Source organism: Tachyglossus aculeatus, chromosome 5 (assembly GCF_015852505.1).
Source record: "Tachyglossus aculeatus isolate mTacAcu1 chromosome 5, mTacAcu1.pri, whole genome shotgun sequence".
In the NCBI taxonomy this organism is placed as follows: Eukaryota; Metazoa; Chordata; class Mammalia; order Monotremata; family Tachyglossidae; genus Tachyglossus; species Tachyglossus aculeatus.
In genome coordinates, this window is record NC_052070.1 from 78,492,363 (window position 1) to 78,512,998 (window position 20,636).

The following is a 20,636-nucleotide window of genomic DNA, read 5'->3' on the forward strand; positions in this document are numbered from 1 at the left end:
CATTTTAATTTTCAAACCTTAGGCAGGACGGAGGGCTGGGGAGAGGGAAAAGGAAAGGGGGAGAGACGATCCCTGCGGCCCAGACGAATAGAATCCCCCCTGCTCATTGCATTCAGAAGCTGTGGATCGCCAGGACCTGCCGTAACAGACTCTTAGAGAAGTGCCTGAAGCTCTGAACCTCAGTTGAAGCTCCTGGGAGCTCCAGGTGGGCCGCCCAGTGAAAAAACAGAAAAATCAGTGGTGTACGTAAAGGAAACCAGTACCGACAGACAGATAGACTTGCTCTTCCTTTCTGGACCAGGGCTTTGGCTTTTGATACTAAAGCAGCCATTTCTCCGTCCATGGGCCCTGATAGGTTGTCCTCCAATTTCAACGAGATTCCTGTTTCCCATAGCCAAGCTCAGGCAGTGGACTGTTTTTTAGGTACACCACAGCTCCTAGATTAGGTTTTTTTCTCTACAAATATGGCTTTTCCCTCTGAGGGCCCAATAAATTTCTCAGCGGCCCACCCCTCCGCCCCTTTGACATTTTATAGCTGCTTTTTTCCCCCCCTTCTGCTTCCCAACTAGTATTTGTGTTCAGAATGTCCCAGGCCTCAGCCAGTAATAAACCTGTAGCCCTTCTTCCTTTCCTCTGATAATATCCTCTCCATTCTTTTCCCCTTACTGCCGGACTCTACTTTTAGAAACACCTACATTAAACAATTGCATGAAGTTCACAAATACTTTTAGCCCGGCATACTTTGTGCCTAGAAAGTATAAATGCCAGTTTGAAATTGGGACTTTTGTAAATCCACTCCCTCCTTCCCCTTCGAAAACCAAGGACGAAAGGGTTTAGATCCAGTCAACGAAGTCCGTCTGCCACGAGATTGAGCTCCAGTGGTGTTTCTTGCTCAGGGGAGGCTTAAGGATGCGACATCTCGTGAAAACTAGATGGGGAGCGGAGGCTTTTCTGCTTCTTTGCGGCGAAGCCCGTAGCTGTGGTAGGGTGGTTTCCTCAGGTTCAAGGAGTTCTCGTCCGGTCTCCTTCCAGCTATTTTTGTATTTTCTCTGGAGTGTTGTTTTGCAGTGCAGGGGGATACGGTGTGGGTGTTTGAATGCTGCTGTTTGCTGTTTTTTAAAGGCCTTCTAGCCCTCCCCTGGGGTTACTGCAGCAGGAATTCATACCTGTACCACAGCCCAGCATACAGACTGCTGACAGGTACCAAGTGGAAAAAAACAAAAAAAAACCCTGCTCATAGTGTGCTGTGTTTTTGTCGACATGTTTTTACTGCCCATGGTTTTCAGCTCTTTGTTATTCAACACCTTTTATCCATGCTTCCGTTTAATTTGTTCCTGCATCCTTTGGCAAACCATCTGGTTGTAATATTGTACTGTTTCCTATTTTTTTCCATAAGTCACCGGTGTGTTTGTGTTCAGTCACCAGAGATGTCAAATGGAAACGGTTATTTCACTCTGCATTAGATTTAGTGTGATTCCGAGAGCTTCAGCACACGGTTCTCATTTAGAAACACGTATGAGCCTAAAACTTATTTTTCTAACTGCTTTATTAAAGTCAGTGGCAGGTGTCCTCATTTAAATAGGACGTAGCTCAGCCTTTTGGTACCTTTAAAGTGTTATCTGTCTGTTTAGGGTTTGCCGATCCTAGTGGAAAAACTTAGAACAAAAATGTTACCATATCACCCCTGTTATATAGCATTCATTTTTAGCTGCTTTGTCTGGTGTTAGAAGTGGGGATATATATATATGAATACATACACCTTGCTCCCCTCCACCACCAAAAAAAAAAAAGTGGGACTGGTCTCACTCCCAGTTTAACATAGCCTCTTTTCCCTTCCTCTTCCTTCTCCTCCCCACAAAAAACAAAAAACCACAACAGGAGCACTGAGAAAGGGAGGGGATCCAGCCCAGCTCTCTGGAGTTGGGGCCAACCCAAGCTGGGCTCGACTCTGCCGGCAGGCTAAAAGCTTGGATCTTTGAAAGGCTAATGCATGTTGCAGTGGAACTTTTGGCTGCTCTGTGGAAACTTACATTTTTTGCTTATTTTGTATATTTTCACTTGACTTTGTGGACTTTTTTTTTTTTAAAGCAGTTGCTTCTGCAGGTCTATTTCTGCATGGGCATTGAAATGTCTCCCAGCTCACCATTTTTCTTTGGAGGACTTGTGTGAGTCTCCCAAGATGGAATTCAGTGACTTTCTTGTAGGTGTTTTGTTTTGGTTTTCTGCTTTGGAGTCTTTTCCTTAATTTCAGGCCCTTCCCCTCCTTCACTTTAGGCTTTTGTCTCTTTTTCAGGCATTCTTTTTTTGGCGGGGGGTTGTGATGGAGTCTGTGTATTTATCCTTTAGGCCACTCCAAGCTGGCCATCCTCCCCTTCAGTTAGAACTCTCCGTCTGTCCTTTCCATTGCTGTTCCCTAAACTGATCTGAACCCTCTATCCGCTGCTGATTTGGGGAGCAGGAGCATCACCCGTGAATTTCCCCTGCTGTTGGAGTCGAGGCAGGCACGGGAAAGCACGTTTCTTATCCTAACACGGGCAGCGGCCAAGCTCCGTCCTGCGCTTCCTACACGGTGCCCGGGACTCGCTGGGGGCCGACAGAAGCCGCAAGCTGAAGTTGAGGATTGGGGTACAGTTGTTCTGAGGTTCCTCTGGTATCTTCTGGGTACCCCTTTGTCACCATGTTGGAAGTAGAACACTTAAGTTCCCATCCTCTGTTGGTGCTAGGCAGAGTGAGATGTAATCGAGCCCCTGTGAGATTAATTGTCCGACAATAGCAACACCAAAGACCTGTAGGCCAATATAGGGTTGTGTAAAAACCCACAGGGAGGGGGAAACAATCAAATACAGCAAGGTTGAACCTCAAACCGTGCCAAGTGGTAACCAAAAGGACTTCTGACTCCTTTAGTGGGAAAAAAAGCAACCGTCAACAAAAAAAAAAAGCATTTAAAGATGCCCCAGTTAGCTTCCATATTCTCATCCTGTGGGAGGTACAGTTTTATGAAATAAACCCCCCCGACTGGTTTCGTAAATGTCTGAGACCCTGAGGCACAGAACTGCTTCTGACTCCAGCTCACAGTCCGTAGTAGTTTGTTTGTTTTTGTTTTTTATATATATTGTTTTCCCGTTGCTGACTTCAGGCACCATACCGTGACCCGGGGCATCACCAAAGGGGTGAAGGAAGATTTCCGCCTGGCCATGGAGCGCCAGGTGTCCCGCTGCGGGGAGAACCTGATGGTCGTCCTGCACCGGTTCTGCATCAACGAGAAGATCCTCCTCCTGCAGACGCTGACCTGAAGGAAGGGAACCGGGCCGCGACGCCACCGGCTCGGGACCGTCTTCAGAAGCAGGGAGCTCAGAGCAGTGAGAATGGTAATGGGGGACGGTGCCACCACCACCGCGGGGTAGCTCTCAGGAGGAGAAAGCCGCTGGAACTTGGGAGAGGTATCTAGGCATAACTGCGGAATGCGCTTCAGAGGTTTGAGAGATGACCCTGGTTTTAGCTGTGGCCATCAGACTTGGAATTTTTTGGGGGGTAAAGTGAGAGGATTCAAAAGTTTTGTAAATAAAACCCAGATCCATGAAATGCTTTTTTCCTTCAGGAAAAAAAAAAAAGATTTGGATGCTACTGGTTTAAATCTTTCCCTTCTCCCGTACTAAGAAAAGCTCTAACCCGCAGCAAGCAGATAAGGGATTTGGGAGGTGACTCTCCTAAGCACAGATGGTAAAAATCAGCTTATGCAATTTTCCCCTCTAATTCAGTGCGGACGATTCTTGGAAACGCCTGGGCGTGCATCCTGAGTTTGTGAGTAATTATCACCCACCCTCCCCACCGGGGATGATGGTAGCCGAAAGGGGTGGGAGGGAAGCTGGCCCGAAGGGGCTTCTAGGAAGAAAAGCAGGGGCCCTGAGGAGAGACCAAGCGCTGGCAGGGCAGGGAAATTGTCCCTGTCAGGACCTCCCCTGGCTTGGTAGAGACGCTGCTAAAGCTTCCCAAAGCTGGGTTTGTCAGCATCCTTCCTACCGCTTCCCTCACCACCACCCCAAGTCCCCTTGATGCGTTCTTCCTAGCAGCTTTTTCCTGCTATCGCAGCTCTCACTTCCCTCACCCGTGCACTTCCCCCACCGCCAATCATTTGACAAGTCCCCCAGACTAGTTAATACTGAACGATTGAATGAATGAATGAATTTATTTTACTTGTCCATATTTACTATTCTATTTATTTTGTTAATGATGTGCATCTAGCTTTATCTCTATTCCGATGATTTGACACCCGTCCACATGTTTTGTTGTGTTTCCCCCTTCTAGACTGTGAGCCCATTGCTGGGTAGGGACCGTCTCTCTGTGTTGCCAACTTGTACTTCCCAAGCGCTTAGTACAGTGCTCTGCACACAGTAAAGCGCTCAATAAATACGATTGAATGAATGAATGAATGAACACTCTGACGTCTGGAGATCCAGTTACGTAAGCGTAGGTTTTGGCCTCTTTCCGAAACGAATGCATCTTTACGCTTAATTGCAGTCCGCAAGCCCTACTGCTCTGACAGAAATTTCAAAGAGTTTTAACCTCCCCCTTTGGGAGATGTGAAGAACACTTTTATGTAAAGATGAATTATCCTCTTCGGAGGTTTCCTTTCTATGGCTGTAAATCCAGGCCTTAAATTCAGTCATCAACCCTCCAGTATTTGACGGCAAAATTGCAGTCACCAGGGAAAGCAGCCAGTCTTAAAAACCCCTCCAGGGCCATAGGTGCTGCAGTGGAGGTGACTGCTCTGGTCAACATAGATTTTTCAGTGATTTGAGATTGAAGATGGGCTTGTGTCAATTAATCTTATGTGGGAAGTTGTGGCTTTCTTAACTTTGATAGTTGGCCTCCCCATAAACCGGTTTGAATGCTCATATAGGCTATCTCCCTGCGCCTGCTTTTTGAAATCAAAGGAGTCCTCAGGCTCAGGACACCAAAGTGGCGTCAGCACCATGAGAAAGATGCACAATTGAGCGTGGATTTGCTAAGCAAGCTCCAGAGAGCAGTAAGGTAGCTCCAAGAGGTTTCGGCAACCTCTCCAGAGCCCAGCGCGCGGTGACCACGTGGCTGTTATATAGAACGGGTGGGGAAGGGGTGTCAGTTATTTGGGCTAGAGTTTCACCAAATTTTTCGTAAGCTATTGAGTGCTTGCATGCAATATTTGGCATTCCCTAATATCTACTGATAGAATTAAAATGGCATTTACTGGCAGTGGAAAAATCCAGTCCGTGAATGAACGCACGTGAGAACACCCTAACCAAAACGAATCTGATCCATTACAGCTTTTAAAAGAATTAGTTTCAGAGTTTGGGAATTATACATTATTGTATTCCCTAATATCTGCTGATAGAATTAAAATGGCATTTACTGGCAGTGGAAAAATCCAGTCCATGAATGAACGCATATGAGAACACCCTAACCAAAACGAATCTGATCCATTACAGCTTTTAAAAGAATTAGTTTCAGAGTTTGGGAATTATACATTATTGTATTCCCTAATATCTAGTGCTAGAATTAAAATGGCATTTACTGGCAGTGGAAAAATCCAGTCCATGAATGAACGCATGTGAGAACACTCTAACCAAATCTGATCCATTACAGCTTTTAAAAGAATTAGTTTCGGAGTTTGGGAATTAGACATTATTGTATTCCCTAATATCTACTGATAGAATTAAAATGGCATTTACTGGCAGTGGATAAATCCAGTCCATGAATGAACGCATGTGAGAACACTCTAACCAAAACGAATCTGATCCATTACAGCTTTTAAAAGAATTAGTTTCAGAGTTTGGGAATTATACATTATTGTATTCCCTAATATCTACTGATAGAATTAAAATGGCATTTACTGGCAGTGGAAAAATCCAGTCCATGAATGAACGCATGTGAGAACACTCTAACCAAATCTGATCCATTACAGCTTTTAAAAGAATTAGTTTCAGAGTTTGGGAATTATACATTATTGTATTCCCTAATATCTACTGATAGAATTAAAATGGCATTTACTGGCAGTGGAAAAATCCAGTCCATAAATGAACGCGTGTGAGAACACTCTAACCAAATCTGATCCATTACAGCTTTTAAAAGAATTAGTTTCGGAGTTTGGGAATTAGACATTATTGTATTCCCTAATATCTACTGATAGAATTAAAATGGCATTTACTGGCAGTGGAAAAATCCAGTCCATGAATGAACGCATGTGAGAACACCCTAACCAAAACAAATCTGATCCATTACAGCTTTTAAAAGAATTAGTTTCAGAGTTTGGGAATTATACATTATTTGGTTATCTTGGTTACGGATGCCCCAAGCCTCACATCATTTCTTATTCTGGACTGTTGCATCCTCTAACATCTTCCTATCTAAACATCGGCTTGCCACACTTTCCTTAGCACATTTGTTCTTTGGCACAAGACTGTACTCTTTTAACCCAGGCGCTAGAAAAACAGATCCATTCATCTCAAGTGACAGGTTCAGTGAGAGGACGGAGTTCAGCTGGTTCAGACTGAGTGAGCATGGAAGTCAGCCGTGACATCGGGATTCATCAGATCTAATGAGGTCGTTATATATAACACTATGACCTTGGTGAGAGATGGCAAGTGCATTTTTTGGAAGATAATTTTCCAAGACCAGAAATTCATCTGAAGGTTGAATCTGCACAGGACAAACATGCTGCTCTAGGCTCCACCCGACGTTAAACAGCAGTGCCTCGGGCAGGTAAAGCCTTACAACCTCTTCCTTTATCCCCCTCTCTCCAGCAGGCCCGGGCTCAGATGATCGATAATCAATCAAAGGTATTTATTGAGTGCTTACCATGTGCAGAGCACTGTACTAAGCACTTGGAAAAGTACAAAACCACAGAATTAGAGACGTTCCCTGCCCGTAATGAGCTTATAGTCTAACTTTGCCATCGCTCCAGCCCCTTCCCGAAGCATCTTCGGAATATGCCCCAGAATCCAGGCTGCCTGGCAGTTTGGGGAGGGAAGGAGAGAGAGCTAGTTCCTGAACAGGAATCAGACAAGACAGGAGGCTGAGGTAGGTTGAAAGCGCTTAGTACAGTGCTGTGCACACAGTAAGCGCCCAATAAATAGGATTGATTGATTAATTGAAAGAGCAGCTGCTGTTCTTGCCCTGTGGGAGAGGCTGACCATGCCACCTGGCGTGATAGACATATGAGTATCAGAAGGGAAACTGCAGCGACCCGCTGCCACTTACTTGAATGTCACTGTTGGGTCCCGCCCTGGCGGTCTGGTTGGGGCTTTTGTCAGATGGATCTTTTTCTTCTTGGACGTCCTCCGCTTTTCAGATCCCCTGTCATCACGGCCACGGTAGCGGCAACACAACAAACTGCCCGGAGAGGTGGAGAGTGCGAAGCGGGGTGGCTGACTTGGCAGTCACCTTGATAGTGGAGGTCAGAGAGAGCAAAGTGTTACATTCGGATAGCCCAGGACAATCAACAGTGTATAACCCCCAGTGTTCAGTGACTTATACAACTGACACTTTCCACTCTCAGTGCAAGACAACTATAGTTTTCTGAGTGCAGAAAGGAATTGAAAAGCGCTGCAGCTCTGGGGGTATTGAGTGAGCTCTGCGGAGCCCTCGGGAATCCCAAGAAGCAGCCTGCATCTGACCCAAACCTTTATCTGCCGCAGGTCTCTAAAGGTGGATGGCTTTTGGCAGGCAAATTACACAATTTGAGTTTTGGAGCGACTCCTTTTTGAAAAAAGTTCTCTCTCATTCCATCCCAACTCCAGGTCTTCTTCAAGACGCTCGTGTGGGCAGGGAACGTGTCTATCGACTCTGTTTTATATTGTACTCTCCCAAACACTGAGTGTGAGCCCCTCACGGGACCTGATTGTCTTGTATCTACCCCGGTGCTTGGCACATAGCAAGAGCTTAACAAAACCGCAACTATTGTTATCTCACCTTGTATCCCCCGAATGCCACTTCGAACCTTCTGCTCGAGAGGGTGGAGTAAAGGAAAATGCTTGTGGGGGATTAATATCCAACGCATCATTTCTCATATAAATAAGTTTTGAAGGGAACTCCTCTGTTTCACCCAAGCGTATAGCTCAGCCAGAAACACGACTGGGGGAAGAGAGATCTGGTTTAAAAGAGGCCAAATATAAAAAAAGAGATCAAGTGGCAGGAAAGGCCCAAAACATCCAGAAAAATTTTAGGAGAGAAAGAGAGAGAGAGAAAGCATATGGGCAACTGACTGAAAATGAGGAAAATCAGCCCAAAAGGAGATGGTTTCCCAGTGGAAACGGAGGAAATTCCACTAGTTTGGATGTAAAAATTCCTCCTGGGCCAAACACTAGAGGGTTTGCTTTGAGAACCAATTAGGCCCTGCTCCCTAGGGAGGTGTCCAGCTCTCCCCCTTTTAGACTGTGAGCCCACTGTTGGGTAGGGACCGTCTCTATATGTTGCCAACTTGGACTTCCCAAGCGCTTAGTACAGTGCTCTGCACACAGTAAGCGCTCAATAAATACGATCGATTGATTGATTGGATTGAAAGGGCTTCCCAGCTCTAAGACCTGAAGTGGAATCCTTCATATGATCCCAGCAGGGTCTGTCTGTCCATCCTTTCCTGATGCTCTGACACACTCCATTAGGCCAGAGCTTTAAAAGCCTTTATATGACGACATTTGATGCCATGTCTCAACATAGAGGGTTTCTACCAATGGAGAACTTAAATATGCATAAAGCTGGGAGGGGAAAAAAAAGAGTATTTGAAATTCATGAAACTAATGACCAAAAGAAACTGATTAGCAAATGGAGAATGCACATCTCCCAAGAACTGAGGAAAAGAATTCTATTACATCAACATTCAACTGGAGGCAAATACTGTTTGTCTCCTGTCACACCTAATTTTTACATTCAGACAAGAGGCAATGTTAGGGTGCCAGAAGCTGGATTTGTGCCTGAAACTGCTTAACTGTTGTCGTCATTGCTTATTTGATGAGATTATGTTTGGGTATTAAAGTCGGAATTTCCAGGCTGTTCTGCCTATTTGGTAACAAGGACCTAGGGGACTGTCTACTACTACCCAACGCTAAAAATGTGTTCTAGAGGGGAGTGATTGTCCAAATTCATTTCCTAATTAACAACTGTCATTGGACCTGACAGTTTGTTTTCTCCATATTTAGCCAAGGAAATTTACTCACGGCTTTTGGCAAAAAGTCACTACTTCTCCCGACGTCCCGAGAGGCGGCTGATACAGGCAAGGAAACCGAAGCTCAGTGAAGTAAGGCATGGGATGAAGGGGCACTGCAGTTTTGGAGGCTCCCTTTATTTTGAAGCAGTCAGTCGATCGTATTTTTTGAATGCTGACTGTGGGTAGAGCACTTTACTAAGCACTTGGGAGAGTATAATAGATGCAATCCTGCCCACAACAAGCTTGCAGTCTAGAGGGGGACACAGCCATTAATATAAGTTACAGATATATACGTAAGTGCTGTGGGGCTGGGGACGGATAAAGGGAGCAAGTCAGGGTGACGCAGAAGAGGAGAGGAGGGCTTAATCAGGGAAGGCCTCTTGGAGGAGATATGCCTTGAATAAGGCTTTGAACCAGGGCAGAGTAATTGTCTGTCGGACATGAGGAGGGAGGGCATTCCAGGCCAGAGGAAGGAAGTGGGAGAGATGGAGGAGACTGAGGTACAATGAGAAGGTTAGCATTAGAGGAGCAAAAAGTGTGGGCTACACTGAAATAGGACAGTAGGAGCTGAGGTAGGAAGGGGCAAGGTGGTGGAGTATTTTTATGCTAATGGTGAGGAGTTTCTTTTTGCTAATAATAACGATAATGATGGTATTTAAGCGCTTAATAACGTGCCAAGCCCTGTTCTAAGCACTAGGGTAGATACAAGGTTATCAGGTTGTCCCACGTGGGCCTACAGTCTTAATCCCCATTTGACAGAGGAGGTAACTGAGGCACAGAAATTAAGGGACATGCCCAAATCAATCAAATCATATTGAGCGCTTACTGTGTGCAGAGCACTGTACCAAGCGCTTGGGAAGTACAAGTTGGCAACATACAGAGACAGTCCCTACTTTAAGGAACCAAATGCTGGGATGGATGCAATATAATCAGGTCATGCTCAGCCCCCGGCCCACACGGGACTCACACAATCCAAGAAAAGGCATTTAATCCCCATTTTACAGATGAGGAAACTGAGGCACAAAGAAGGTAAGAGATCGCTCAAGGTCAACCAGCAGGCAAATGACAGAGCCGACATCAAAACTCTCCCAGTCCCATTCTCTTTCTTATAGAGCCACGCTGCTCCCCATGCTCTTTTCGACTTTCAAAATAGTCCCATCGATGCTATTTAGATGGAGTAGGTTACGTCAAGGACAAAGCAGGATCACAACCCATGAGGTCCCGGAATGTACCAAGACCGGAACTGAAGCAGTGCTCTCGAAACAATCAATCAATCAATCAATCAATCATATTTATTGAGCGCTTACTGTGTGCAGAGCACTGTACTAAGCGCTTGGGAAGTACAAGTTGGGATGGCGGGAGAGGGAATGACAGAAGGATACCAATTCAATTCCTCTAGAGTCAGCTGTTTAATCACCATAAACAATGCTCTGCACACAGTAAGCGCTCAATAAATACGACTGAATGAGTAAGCAGGGTGAACAAAAGAAACCATTTAAAGAGGTAGTGAAGCAAAACTGCCAACTTTGGGTTATACCAGTAAATCTTAACAGGCACACATATAAAAACAAATCTCGCCAAACCACTAGTAAAGGTCATCTGTTCATCTCTTTATCTCTCGGCTGTGTTAATCCACAGAACTTTGTCACAGGTTAACGATGGAAGTTCAGCCGATTTTATTCAGTCAGGGGCCACTAGGCCTTTTGCTCCTGGAGGAATTTTGCATTTTGTTTTAATTCCTGGAAGTTGGGCTTTTCCTCGGTGATGTAGAGAGCCCCAAGCCAAACTGCGCCAAATCGTAGTCACAAACACATTATAATCCTAAATAAAGTATTTAGGTAAGGTTCCCCGCAGCCTTGAACTATGCGTTGTCATCATCATCAATCGTATTTATTGAGCGCTTACTGTGCGCAGAGCACTGTGCTAAGCGCTTGGGAAGTCCAAGTTGGCAACATATAGAGACAGTCCCTACCCAATAGTGGGCTCACGGTCTAAAAGGGAGGACCTTTTATGTCATCATCATAATGACAATAAAAACTGTGGTATTTGCTAAGCACTTTCTAAGTCCCAATAACCGCACTAAGCACTGAGGTAGTTACAGGGCAATCACATTGCTTAGCGCTTAGTACAGTGCCCTGCACACAGTAAGCGCTCAATAAATACGATTGATTGATTGATTGGATACAGTCCCTGTCCCGCACTGGGCTCACAGTCTAAGCAGAAGGGAGAACGGGAATTGACTCCCCATTGTAGATGGGCCCCAGAAAGAATTAAGGGACTTACCCAAGGTCACACGGCATGCATGTGGTGGAGTTGGGATTAGGATCCACGTCTTGTAATTCCCAGGCCTGTGCCCTTTCTACCGGGCCACTCTGGTTTGCACTGTTCAAAAAAGCAGAATTAAGATATCTGTGGGGCAGATGAGGGTTTTTGAGTAAAAGGCAAGAGAGGAAGGGGCTGCAAGGGGTCAGTGGAGTGTTCACAAGATAAGTGGGTCAGTCATTGAGCGCTTACTATATGCAGAGCACTGTACTTGGCGCTTGGGAGAGTACAATGTAACTATATAGCAGACGCATTCCCTGCCCACAATATGAGATCTAGATTAAAAGACTTTTAGACTGTGAGCCCACTGTTGGGTAGGGACCGTCTCCATATGTTGCCAATGTGTACTTCCCAAGCGCTTAGTACAGTGCTCTGCACATAGTAAGCGCTCAAGAAATACGATTGATGATGATGATTAAAAATGAGAACATAGGAGTGCTTGGACAGAAAGCCCTTAACTGGTTGGCTCTATATGTTGCCAACTTGTACTTCCCAAGAGCTTAGTACAGTGCTCTGCACACAGTAAGCGCTCAATAAATACGATTGATTGATTGATTGATTGGTTACTCTGGGGGAATAGTTCAAGTAGTCGAGGTCACACAGCAGGCACGGGACTGAGCCGGAATTAAAACCCAGATCCTCGGACTCCCAGACTTGTGCTCTTTCCACTAGGCCGCACTGCTCCAGAATAAATAAAAGCTATTGCCCCTGAATCCTCAGAGAAGCAGCGTGGCTCAGTGGGAAAGAGCCCGGGCTTTGGAGTCAGAGGTCATGGGTTCAAATCCCGGCTCCGCCAATTAGCTGTGTGACTTTGGGCAAGTCACTTCACTTCTCTGGGCCTCACTTACCTAATCTGTAAAATGGGGATGGAGACTGTGAGCCCCCCGTGGGACAACCTGATCATCTTGTAACCTCTCCAGCGCTTAGAACAGTGCTTTGCACATAGTAAGCGCTTAATAAATGTCATTAAAAAAAAAAAAATCCGACAACCTGGTGTGTATCTACCACCTGACGCCAAGAAAGACAGCTCTACCGAAGTCAGTCCGAAAGTAGTGATTCAATAAAAAGAGCTGATAAACTTTCCTTGACTTTAATTTGAAGGGCTTCCGTAACAAAATACACTTTTTTCAGAATATCCGATGTGTCAGTAACATCCCTGGAGTGGGGGTGGGAATGTATAAGTAAATACACTTTTGGGGCAAGAATGGCTAAATCCATAGTATCAAAAAAAAAAAAAAGGGAGGAGCATAAAATGGCATCTGCCAATGACAGGTATTTTCAAGAATATCAGGCAATTAATATTTAGCGTACATCAAGCAGAGCTTGGCAAACCTGGAAGGGAAGTTATTCTGTTTCTTGGTACATCAAATGGCACTTAACAGAAAAACTAAGTGGAGCAAATATCAAATATCCACATTACAAATGGCCACAATAAAATCGACAATATGTAAAAATATAAAAGATCATCTTGCCAAAAATGAGCCAGATTAAGAACTGGGCCTTAGATCGTTTTAGGTAACGTCTCCCATAGTTCCCTTTACAAAAGCTCCATACGTCCTTAACAGAATTACATTAAGCTGTCCAAATTATCTGCGTATACTGACAGTGAAAAAGCAGGCCAATAACTGCATTCAAACACATTTCAAATATGTGATTCACAGACAGACAGGCAGTGCTCTAATTAACTGTTTGAGACTGAACTGATTTATGGTCTACACCATCAGCAAACATTAGGCAAATAAAACTAATCCCATTTTGCCATGATTTTAAAATTCAAAGCACCCTCGTCCCTTTTGACTACTTTTTTTAAATGACAGTCTCCGGTGAGCTCTCTCTCGCCTTGGGTCAGTGAAGTGTTTCAGGGCAGCTGTCAGATTTTCCAGAATATTCTTTTCCTGTAGAGTACATACGAAATGATGACCCAGATGGAGGTGGCAACCAGGTTCTGAGTCAAGTGTTCAGCATGTGACTGGCTGTCCCGCATCTTCCACTGAAAGGGGAAATAGTTTTCAAACACTTCATGTCCGACATAAACCAGGATGGAATTCATTCCTTGAAGGGGGGGGAAAAAAAAGGAAGAATATTAGTGTTCTGCTATAAAAATACTGTAATCGTCTATGCTACAGGGCTGTTTAATGGATATTTACTCAAACGTAAGAGTGAGCACAAAAAGTTAGTGATAACTAATCAATCAATCAATCGTATTTATTGAGCGCTTACTGTGTGCAGAGCACTGTGCTAAGCGCTTGGGAAGTCCAAGTCGGCAATCAATCAATCAATCGTATTTATTGAGTGCTTACTGTGTGCAGAGCACTGTACTAAGCGCTTGGGAAGTCCAAGTTGGCAACATATAGAGACGGTCCCCACCCAACAGTGGGCTCACGGTCTAAAAGGGGGAGACAGAGAACAAAACCAAACATACTAACAAAATAAAATAGAATAGATATGTACAAGTAAAATAGAGCAATATGTACAAATATATATACATATAATAACAAACATACTAACAAAATAAAATAAATAGAATAGATATGTGCAAGTAAAATAGAGTAATATGTACAAACACATATACAGTATATATAATATATAGAATCACTTGAAGTAGCAAATTTCCCCAGTGTTTAACCTAAATACTCCACTCTGAAGTAGGCTTGAATTTTGAGTTCTAAACTATTGATGGAACAACTGAAGTCTGGAGCATTTTAGCAATAGAATCTAGTACTGGCAACGTAAAAAAAACCCAGAAATTAAGGCTATGGAATTCAATCAATCGTATTTATTGAGCCCTTACTGTGTGCAGAGCACTGTACTAAGCGCTTGGGAAGTACAAGTTGGCAACATATAGTGACGGTCCCTACCCAACAGTGGGCTCACAGTCTAAAAGGGGGGAAGAGGATACTGTGACGGTGACTACAAAAGCAGCACCCGAGATAACGTTTGGTCTCAATGTTTTGATACTATAGCCATGGTTTCTGCTTTCAGAAAGGATGCCACAAATGAGACACAAAATAGCATGCAACTTGTGGGAAATTTACTGGGCCTCTAACCAACTGGATGTACTGAACAAGAGCATTCAAACTCAGTTCCATCCCATCCTAGAGTCTAATATGCTTAGAAAGAGAACGCATCTCTTCAGCAAATAGCCATGGTTTCTTGCTTTCAGAAAGAACAAAATAGCATGCAACTTGTGGGAAATTTACTGGGCCTCTAACCAACTGGATGTACTGAACAAGAGCATTCAAACTCAGTTCCATCCCATCCTAGAGTCTAATATGCTTAGAAAGAGAACGTATCTCTTCAGCAAATAGCCATGGTTTCTGCTTTCAGAAAGGATGCCACAAATGAGATACAAAATAGCATGCAACTTGTGGGAAATAACTGGGCCTCTAACCAAGTGGATGTACTGAACGAGAGCATTCAAACTCAGTTCCATCCCATCCTAGAGTCTAATATGCTTAGAAAGAGAACGCATCTCTTCAGCAAATAGCCATGGTTTCTGCTTTCAGAAAGGATGCCACAAATGAGATACAAAATAGCGTGCAACTTGTGGGAAATTTACTGGGCCTCTAACCAACTGGATGTACTGAACAAGAGCATTCAAACTCAGTTCCATCCCATCCTAGAGTCTAATATGCTTAGAAAGAGAACGTATCTCTTCAGCACTCTAGAATGAGCAGTCCCCTGCCTCCAGGCAGGCATTCAATCATTCATTCATCCAATCAATCAATCGTATTGAGCGCTTACTGTGTGCAGAGCACTGTACTAAGCGCTTGGGAAGTACAAGTTGGCAACATATAGAGACAATCCCTACCCAACAGTGGGCTCACAGTCTAAAAGGGGGAGACAGAGAACAAAAGCAAACATACTAACAAAATAAAATAAATAGAATAGATATGTACAAGTAAAATAAATAGAGTAATAAATATGTACAAACATATATACATATATACAGGTGCTGTGGGGAAGGGAAGGAGGTAAGATGGGGGGATGGAGAGGGAGACGAGAGGGAGAGGAAGGAAGAGGCTCAGTCTGGGAAGGCCTCCAATTGTATTTATTGAGTGCTTACTGTGTGCAGAGCACTATGCTAAGCACTTGGGAGAGTACAATGTAACAATAAACAGACACATTTCCTGTCCACACGGAGCTCTTTCCACGGACACCCGACATCAGCATCATTTACTAACTGTTTGCCAAATCAAGGAAGGGTGCAGGGGAGGAAAATTTGGACTGGGATTTGGCAGAGGGAAAGAAGGAGGTTGCATATTGTTGCTGCCACCACTGCTTCCAGGCTCCTCACCGCTACCCGAGTCCCTGTTTCTGCAATTAGGCCACTAAGAAGAGGCAGAGGTAATCAAAAAAGAGCAAAAAGGGCCTGGTGTTTAGCGCTCACATACATCACACGCATGGTACCCCGGAAAACACCGTGATTTCTTCAGGCACTGACAAATCCTCAAGGTTTTCTCTGAACCCCAGTCCTCAAGGGATGGACAGAATGAAGCTATATTAGATGTTCTCCAGGGCTGGCTTCTGAGGCCAGCTAAGTGCTCAGCTTTCACCCTGCCGCTCCCCAACTCGCGGGGAAAAAGCCTCGTGGGCCCCGGTGAACGTTACTGACCTGGGTAAAAGAACGGCGCGCCGGACCACAGCCCCTTCACATCCACAAAGTAGTAGATCAGCAACAGGGCCACGAAGGCGAAGCAGCTCAGAGTGGTCACGTAGGAAACGGACCTAAGCGGTTGCCACGGAAACAATAAGCAAATCAATCAATCAATCAATCGCATTTATTGAGCGCTTACTATGTGCAGAGCACTGTACTAAGCGCTTGGGAAGTACAAATGGGCATCACATAGAGACGGTCCCTACCCAACAGTGGGCTCACAGTCTAAAAGGGGGAGACGGAGAACAGAACCAAACATACCAACAAAATAAAATAAGTAGGATAGAAATGTACAAGTAAAATAAATAAATAAATAGAGTGATAAATATGTACAACCATATAAATGTCACATTCGTTTCTGGACTGAGGCAGGTTGAGGCTGGGAGTGATGATAATTAATGGTAATTGTGGCATTTGTTACTTATGTATTTGTTACTTATGTAATTGCGGCTTAGACTTTTAGACTGTGAGCCCACTGCTGGGTAGGGACTGTCTCTATATGTTGCCAATTTGTACTTCCCAAGCGCTCAGTACAGTGCTCTGCACATAGTAAGCGCTCAATAAATACGATTGATGATGATGATGATTTGTTAAGCACTCACTATGTGCCAGGCACTGTACTGAGCGCTGGGGTGGAGACAAGCAAATTGGGGTGGTCACAGTCCCGGTCCCACACGGGACTCGTGGCCTTAATCCCTATTTTACAGATGAGGTAATGGAGATCCAGAGAAATGAAATGACTTGCCCAGGGTGACACAGCAGATGTAGCCTAGATGTAGCCTATATGTTGCCAACTTGTACTTCCCAAGCGCTTAGTACAGTGCTGTGCACACAGTAAGCGCTCAATAAATACGATTGATTGATTGATTGATTGATTGAAAGAGCACCGGCCTGGGAATCGGAGGACTGATCAATCATCATCATCATCATCAATCGTATTTATTGAGCGCTTACTATGTGCAGAGCACTGTACTAAGCGCTTGGGAAGTACAAACTGGCAACATATAATCAATCAATCGTATTTATTGAGCGCTTACTGTGTGCAGAGCACTGTACTAAGCGCTTGGGAAGTACAAGTTGGCAACATATAGAGACAGCCCCTATCCAACAGTGGGCTCACAGTCTGCCACTTGTCTGCTGTGAGACCTTGGGCAAATCGCTTAACTTCTCTGGTAAAATGGGGATTAGATCCTACTCCCTCCTACTTAGATTGCAAGTCCCATGTAGGGCAAGGAGTTTGTTCAACATGATAATTCTCTGTCTATCCCAGCACCTGGTACAGTGCTTGGCACGTTGTAAGCACTTACATTAATAAAACACTCAAAACCTAGAAATTTGCGGTCTAAAATAATTACCAGAGATTCTTGTTTATTGGGATAAAGCCTTCATTTTGTGAAAATTCGGTCAAAGCACCAGAAATAAGCCCCTGTAAGTAAGAAAATTTAGACTATTAGTTTCAAGTAACAAACTGGGTTACAAGAAAATAAATGCTTGCTAAATAAACGGACTCAAAGAGTTTGGATGGCTATGACCGTTTACAACATTTTAACTGCAAAAAAAGACTTTAAAATGTCTTTCACTTTCTACAGTTCATAGAAACTACTATTTTTCATCTGAAATTATTTTCAGAAGACATCTCATTCATTGTCCTACAGACTTTGTGTCTACCAGATGGAAACCATGTCACCTTCACATCTTTATGCTACCCTCCAACCAAAAAAGACAATCAGGAAATATTTTCTTCCTTAACAGCATTTTTTAAATTTCAAAAATCACTGGGCCACAGCATTTAGGCCTATTTGGTCAACGCTGTTGCCCATTTAAAGCAGATTGTATATGGAATTCTAAATACATGGCATGCACATTTAACGAATTGATAATGTACTTTTCACAGAAACCCCTCAACTGTGGTAATGAATTTTTAAAACTTACCATAATAACACTCCAGGTAAGGAACCTAAGCATTATTTGCTGGTGCTGATCTTTGTAAAATAAGAGTATTTTTCCTGCCTAGGAAAGAAATCACCATTATAAACAAGAGAATCACCTAATTTTCTTGATATATTTTCTTAAGACGCTTTGGACTCCAGGATCAAATTTTTTTTTTCTCTTTCACCACTAACAGTTGAGTGATTCTCTTCTCCCTCTCCCTCTTTTCTGCTGTCGTTATTAGTTACAGAAACTCCTTCCAGTTCCTCATCCTTCCTTAGGGAGTAGCTTCCCAAAGTCTGATGAGGCTACCCTAAACCCCAAATCACCTAGGGTGTTTAGAATACTTGGAAGACATTTTGAAGGATCAAAAAAAAATCCAAAGAAAATGAACATAATCGAGAAGCGTCATTCAGGCCCAGAATCGACCTTAGACCAGCAGGGAGAAACCAAAGGCAACAGATTTCAGAAATAGTAGCCGGGCCATAAATGACCAATCCACCATCATTCCCTAAGCATCCTGGCCTAGTGGAAAGGGCACTGGTCTGGGAATAAGAGGATCTGAGTTCTAATCCCTGCTCTGCCAACATTTATTGAGCGCTTACTGTGTGCAGAGCGCTGGACTAAGCGTGCTCGCCTCCTCCAGGCCTTCCCAGACTGAACCTGTATATATGTTTATAATAATAATAATAATAATGATGATGGCATTTATTAAGCGCTTACTGCACTGTTCTATGCGCTGGGGAGGTTACAAGGTGATCAGATTGTCCCACGGGGGGCTCACAGTCTTAATCCCCATTTTACAGATGAGGGAACTGAGGCTCAGAGAAGTTAAGCGATTTGCCCAAAGTCACCCAGCTGGCACTTGGCGGAGCCGGGATTTGAACCCATGACCTCTGACTCCAAAGCCCGGGCTCTTTCCACTGAGCCACACTGCTTCTCTATTACATATTCTCTGCTTCTCTGTACATATATTGCTCACCTCCTCCAGGAGGCCTTCCCAGACTGAGCCCCTTCCTTCCTCTCCCCCTTGTCCCCCCCATCTTACCTCCTTCCCTTCCCCACAGCACCTGTATATATGTATATATGTTTGTACATATTTTTTACTCTATTTATTTATTTTATTTGTACATATCTATTCTATTTATTTTATTTTGTTATATGTTTGGTTTTGTTCTCTGTCTCCCCCTTTTAGACTGTGAGCCCACTGTTGGGTAGGGACTGTCTCTATATGTTGCCAATTTGTACTTCCCAAGCGCTTAGTACAGTGCTCTGCACATAGTAAGCGCTCAACAAATACGATTGATGATGATGATGATATTTATTACTCTATTTATTTGTTTTATTTGTACATATTCTATTTATTTTATTTTGTTAATACGTTTTGTTTTGTTGTCTGTCTCTAGACCGTGAGCCCGCTGTTGGGATAGGGACCGTCTCTATATGTTGCCGACTTGTCCTTCCCAAGCGCCTAGTCCAGTGCTCTGCACACAGTAAGCGCTCAATAAATAACAATTAATTGAATGAATTAATGTGTGACCTCCTGTGTGACCTTGGGCAAATCTCTCTGTGGCTTCGCTGTCCTTCAGTTTCCTTATCTGTGAAATGGGAATTTGGTGCCTGTTCTCCCCGCTATGTAGAATATGAGTCCCATGTGGGACAGGGGCTATGCCTGTCTTGACTGGCTTGTATCTACCCCAGCGCTTAGAACAGTGCTCGACACATATAATAATAACTGTTTTTTTATCATCATCATCATCAATCGTATTGAGCGCTTACTATGTGCAGAGCACTGTACTAAGCGCTTGGGAAGTACAGACTGGCAACATATAGAGACAGTCCCTACCCAACAGTGGGCTTTTTTTATGGTATTTGTTAAGCGCTTACTATGTTCTAGGCACTGTATTAAGCGCTGGGGTAGATCCAAGTTAATCAGGTCAGACACAGTCCTTGTCCCACATGGAACTCACAGTCTTAATCCCCATTTTAGAAATGATATAACTCAGGCACAGAGAAGTTCAATGACTTGTCCAAGGCTACAAAGTGGACAAGTGGTGGTGCTGGGATTAGAACCCAGGTCCTTCTGACTCCCAAGGCCTGTGCTCTCTCCACCAGGCCTCACTGCTTCTCAACAAAATAAACAGTATTTACAAATACTACTAATAATCACGATAACAATAATAATAATAATATAGGATGGTTTCCTACCGGATCCACTTCTGAGAATAAGCCTCCTCACTGACCTCCTCGGGTTCCCTCTCCCCTCTACAGTCCATTTTTGCTTAAAAACCGTTCCATCATTGCCTTCCCTCTCCTCAAGAACCTCCAGTGTTTGTCCACACCTCTCGGCATCAAACGGAAACTCCTTACCATCGGTTTTATCGTAATAATAATAATAATGATGGCATTTATTAAGCGCTTTCTATGTGCAAAGCACCGCTCTAAGCGCTGGGGAGGTTACAAGGGGATCAGGGTGTCCCGCGGGGGGTTCACAGCCTTCATCCCCATTTTCCAGATGAGGGAACTGAGGCCCAGAGAAGTGAAGTGACT

The 20,636-nt window shown here is 44.0% G+C and overlaps 2 protein-coding genes across 4 annotated transcripts in view; one reads left to right on the plus strand and one right to left on the minus strand.

Moving 5' to 3' along the window:
- Positions 1-3,842, plus strand: part of INTS10 (integrator complex subunit 10) — a 32,953-nt gene extending 29,111 nt beyond the window's left edge. For 2 of the 3 annotated variants that reach the window (XM_038746135.1, XM_038746136.1), the window contains exons 18-19: positions 1,123-1,200; positions 3,137-3,842. In XM_038746135.1, coding sequence (XP_038602063.1) covers positions 1,123-1,200; positions 3,137-3,293 — 235 coding nt within the window. In that variant the 3' untranslated portion in view covers positions 3,294-3,842. The remainder of the gene's footprint in view (positions 1-1,122; positions 1,201-3,136) is intronic. The other variant, XM_038746137.1, reaches the window with a different exon arrangement.
- Positions 3,843-5,897: 2,055 nt separating this feature from the next.
- The window catches only part of HGSNAT (heparan-alpha-glucosaminide N-acetyltransferase), a 46,972-nt gene continuing 32,233 nt past the window's right edge, over positions 5,898-20,636 (minus strand). Inside the window, exons 15-20 of the mRNA XM_038747333.1 lie at positions 18,090-18,167; positions 17,513-17,583; positions 16,116-16,228; positions 13,411-13,552; positions 11,462-11,560; positions 5,898-7,419 (exon numbers count right to left, since the gene is read on the minus strand). Coding sequence (XP_038603261.1) covers positions 7,416-7,419; positions 11,462-11,560; positions 13,411-13,552; positions 16,116-16,228; positions 17,513-17,583; positions 18,090-18,167 — 507 coding nt within the window. The 3' untranslated portion in view covers positions 5,898-7,415. The remainder of the gene's footprint in view (positions 7,420-11,461; positions 11,561-13,410; positions 13,553-16,115; positions 16,229-17,512; positions 17,584-18,089; positions 18,168-20,636) is intronic.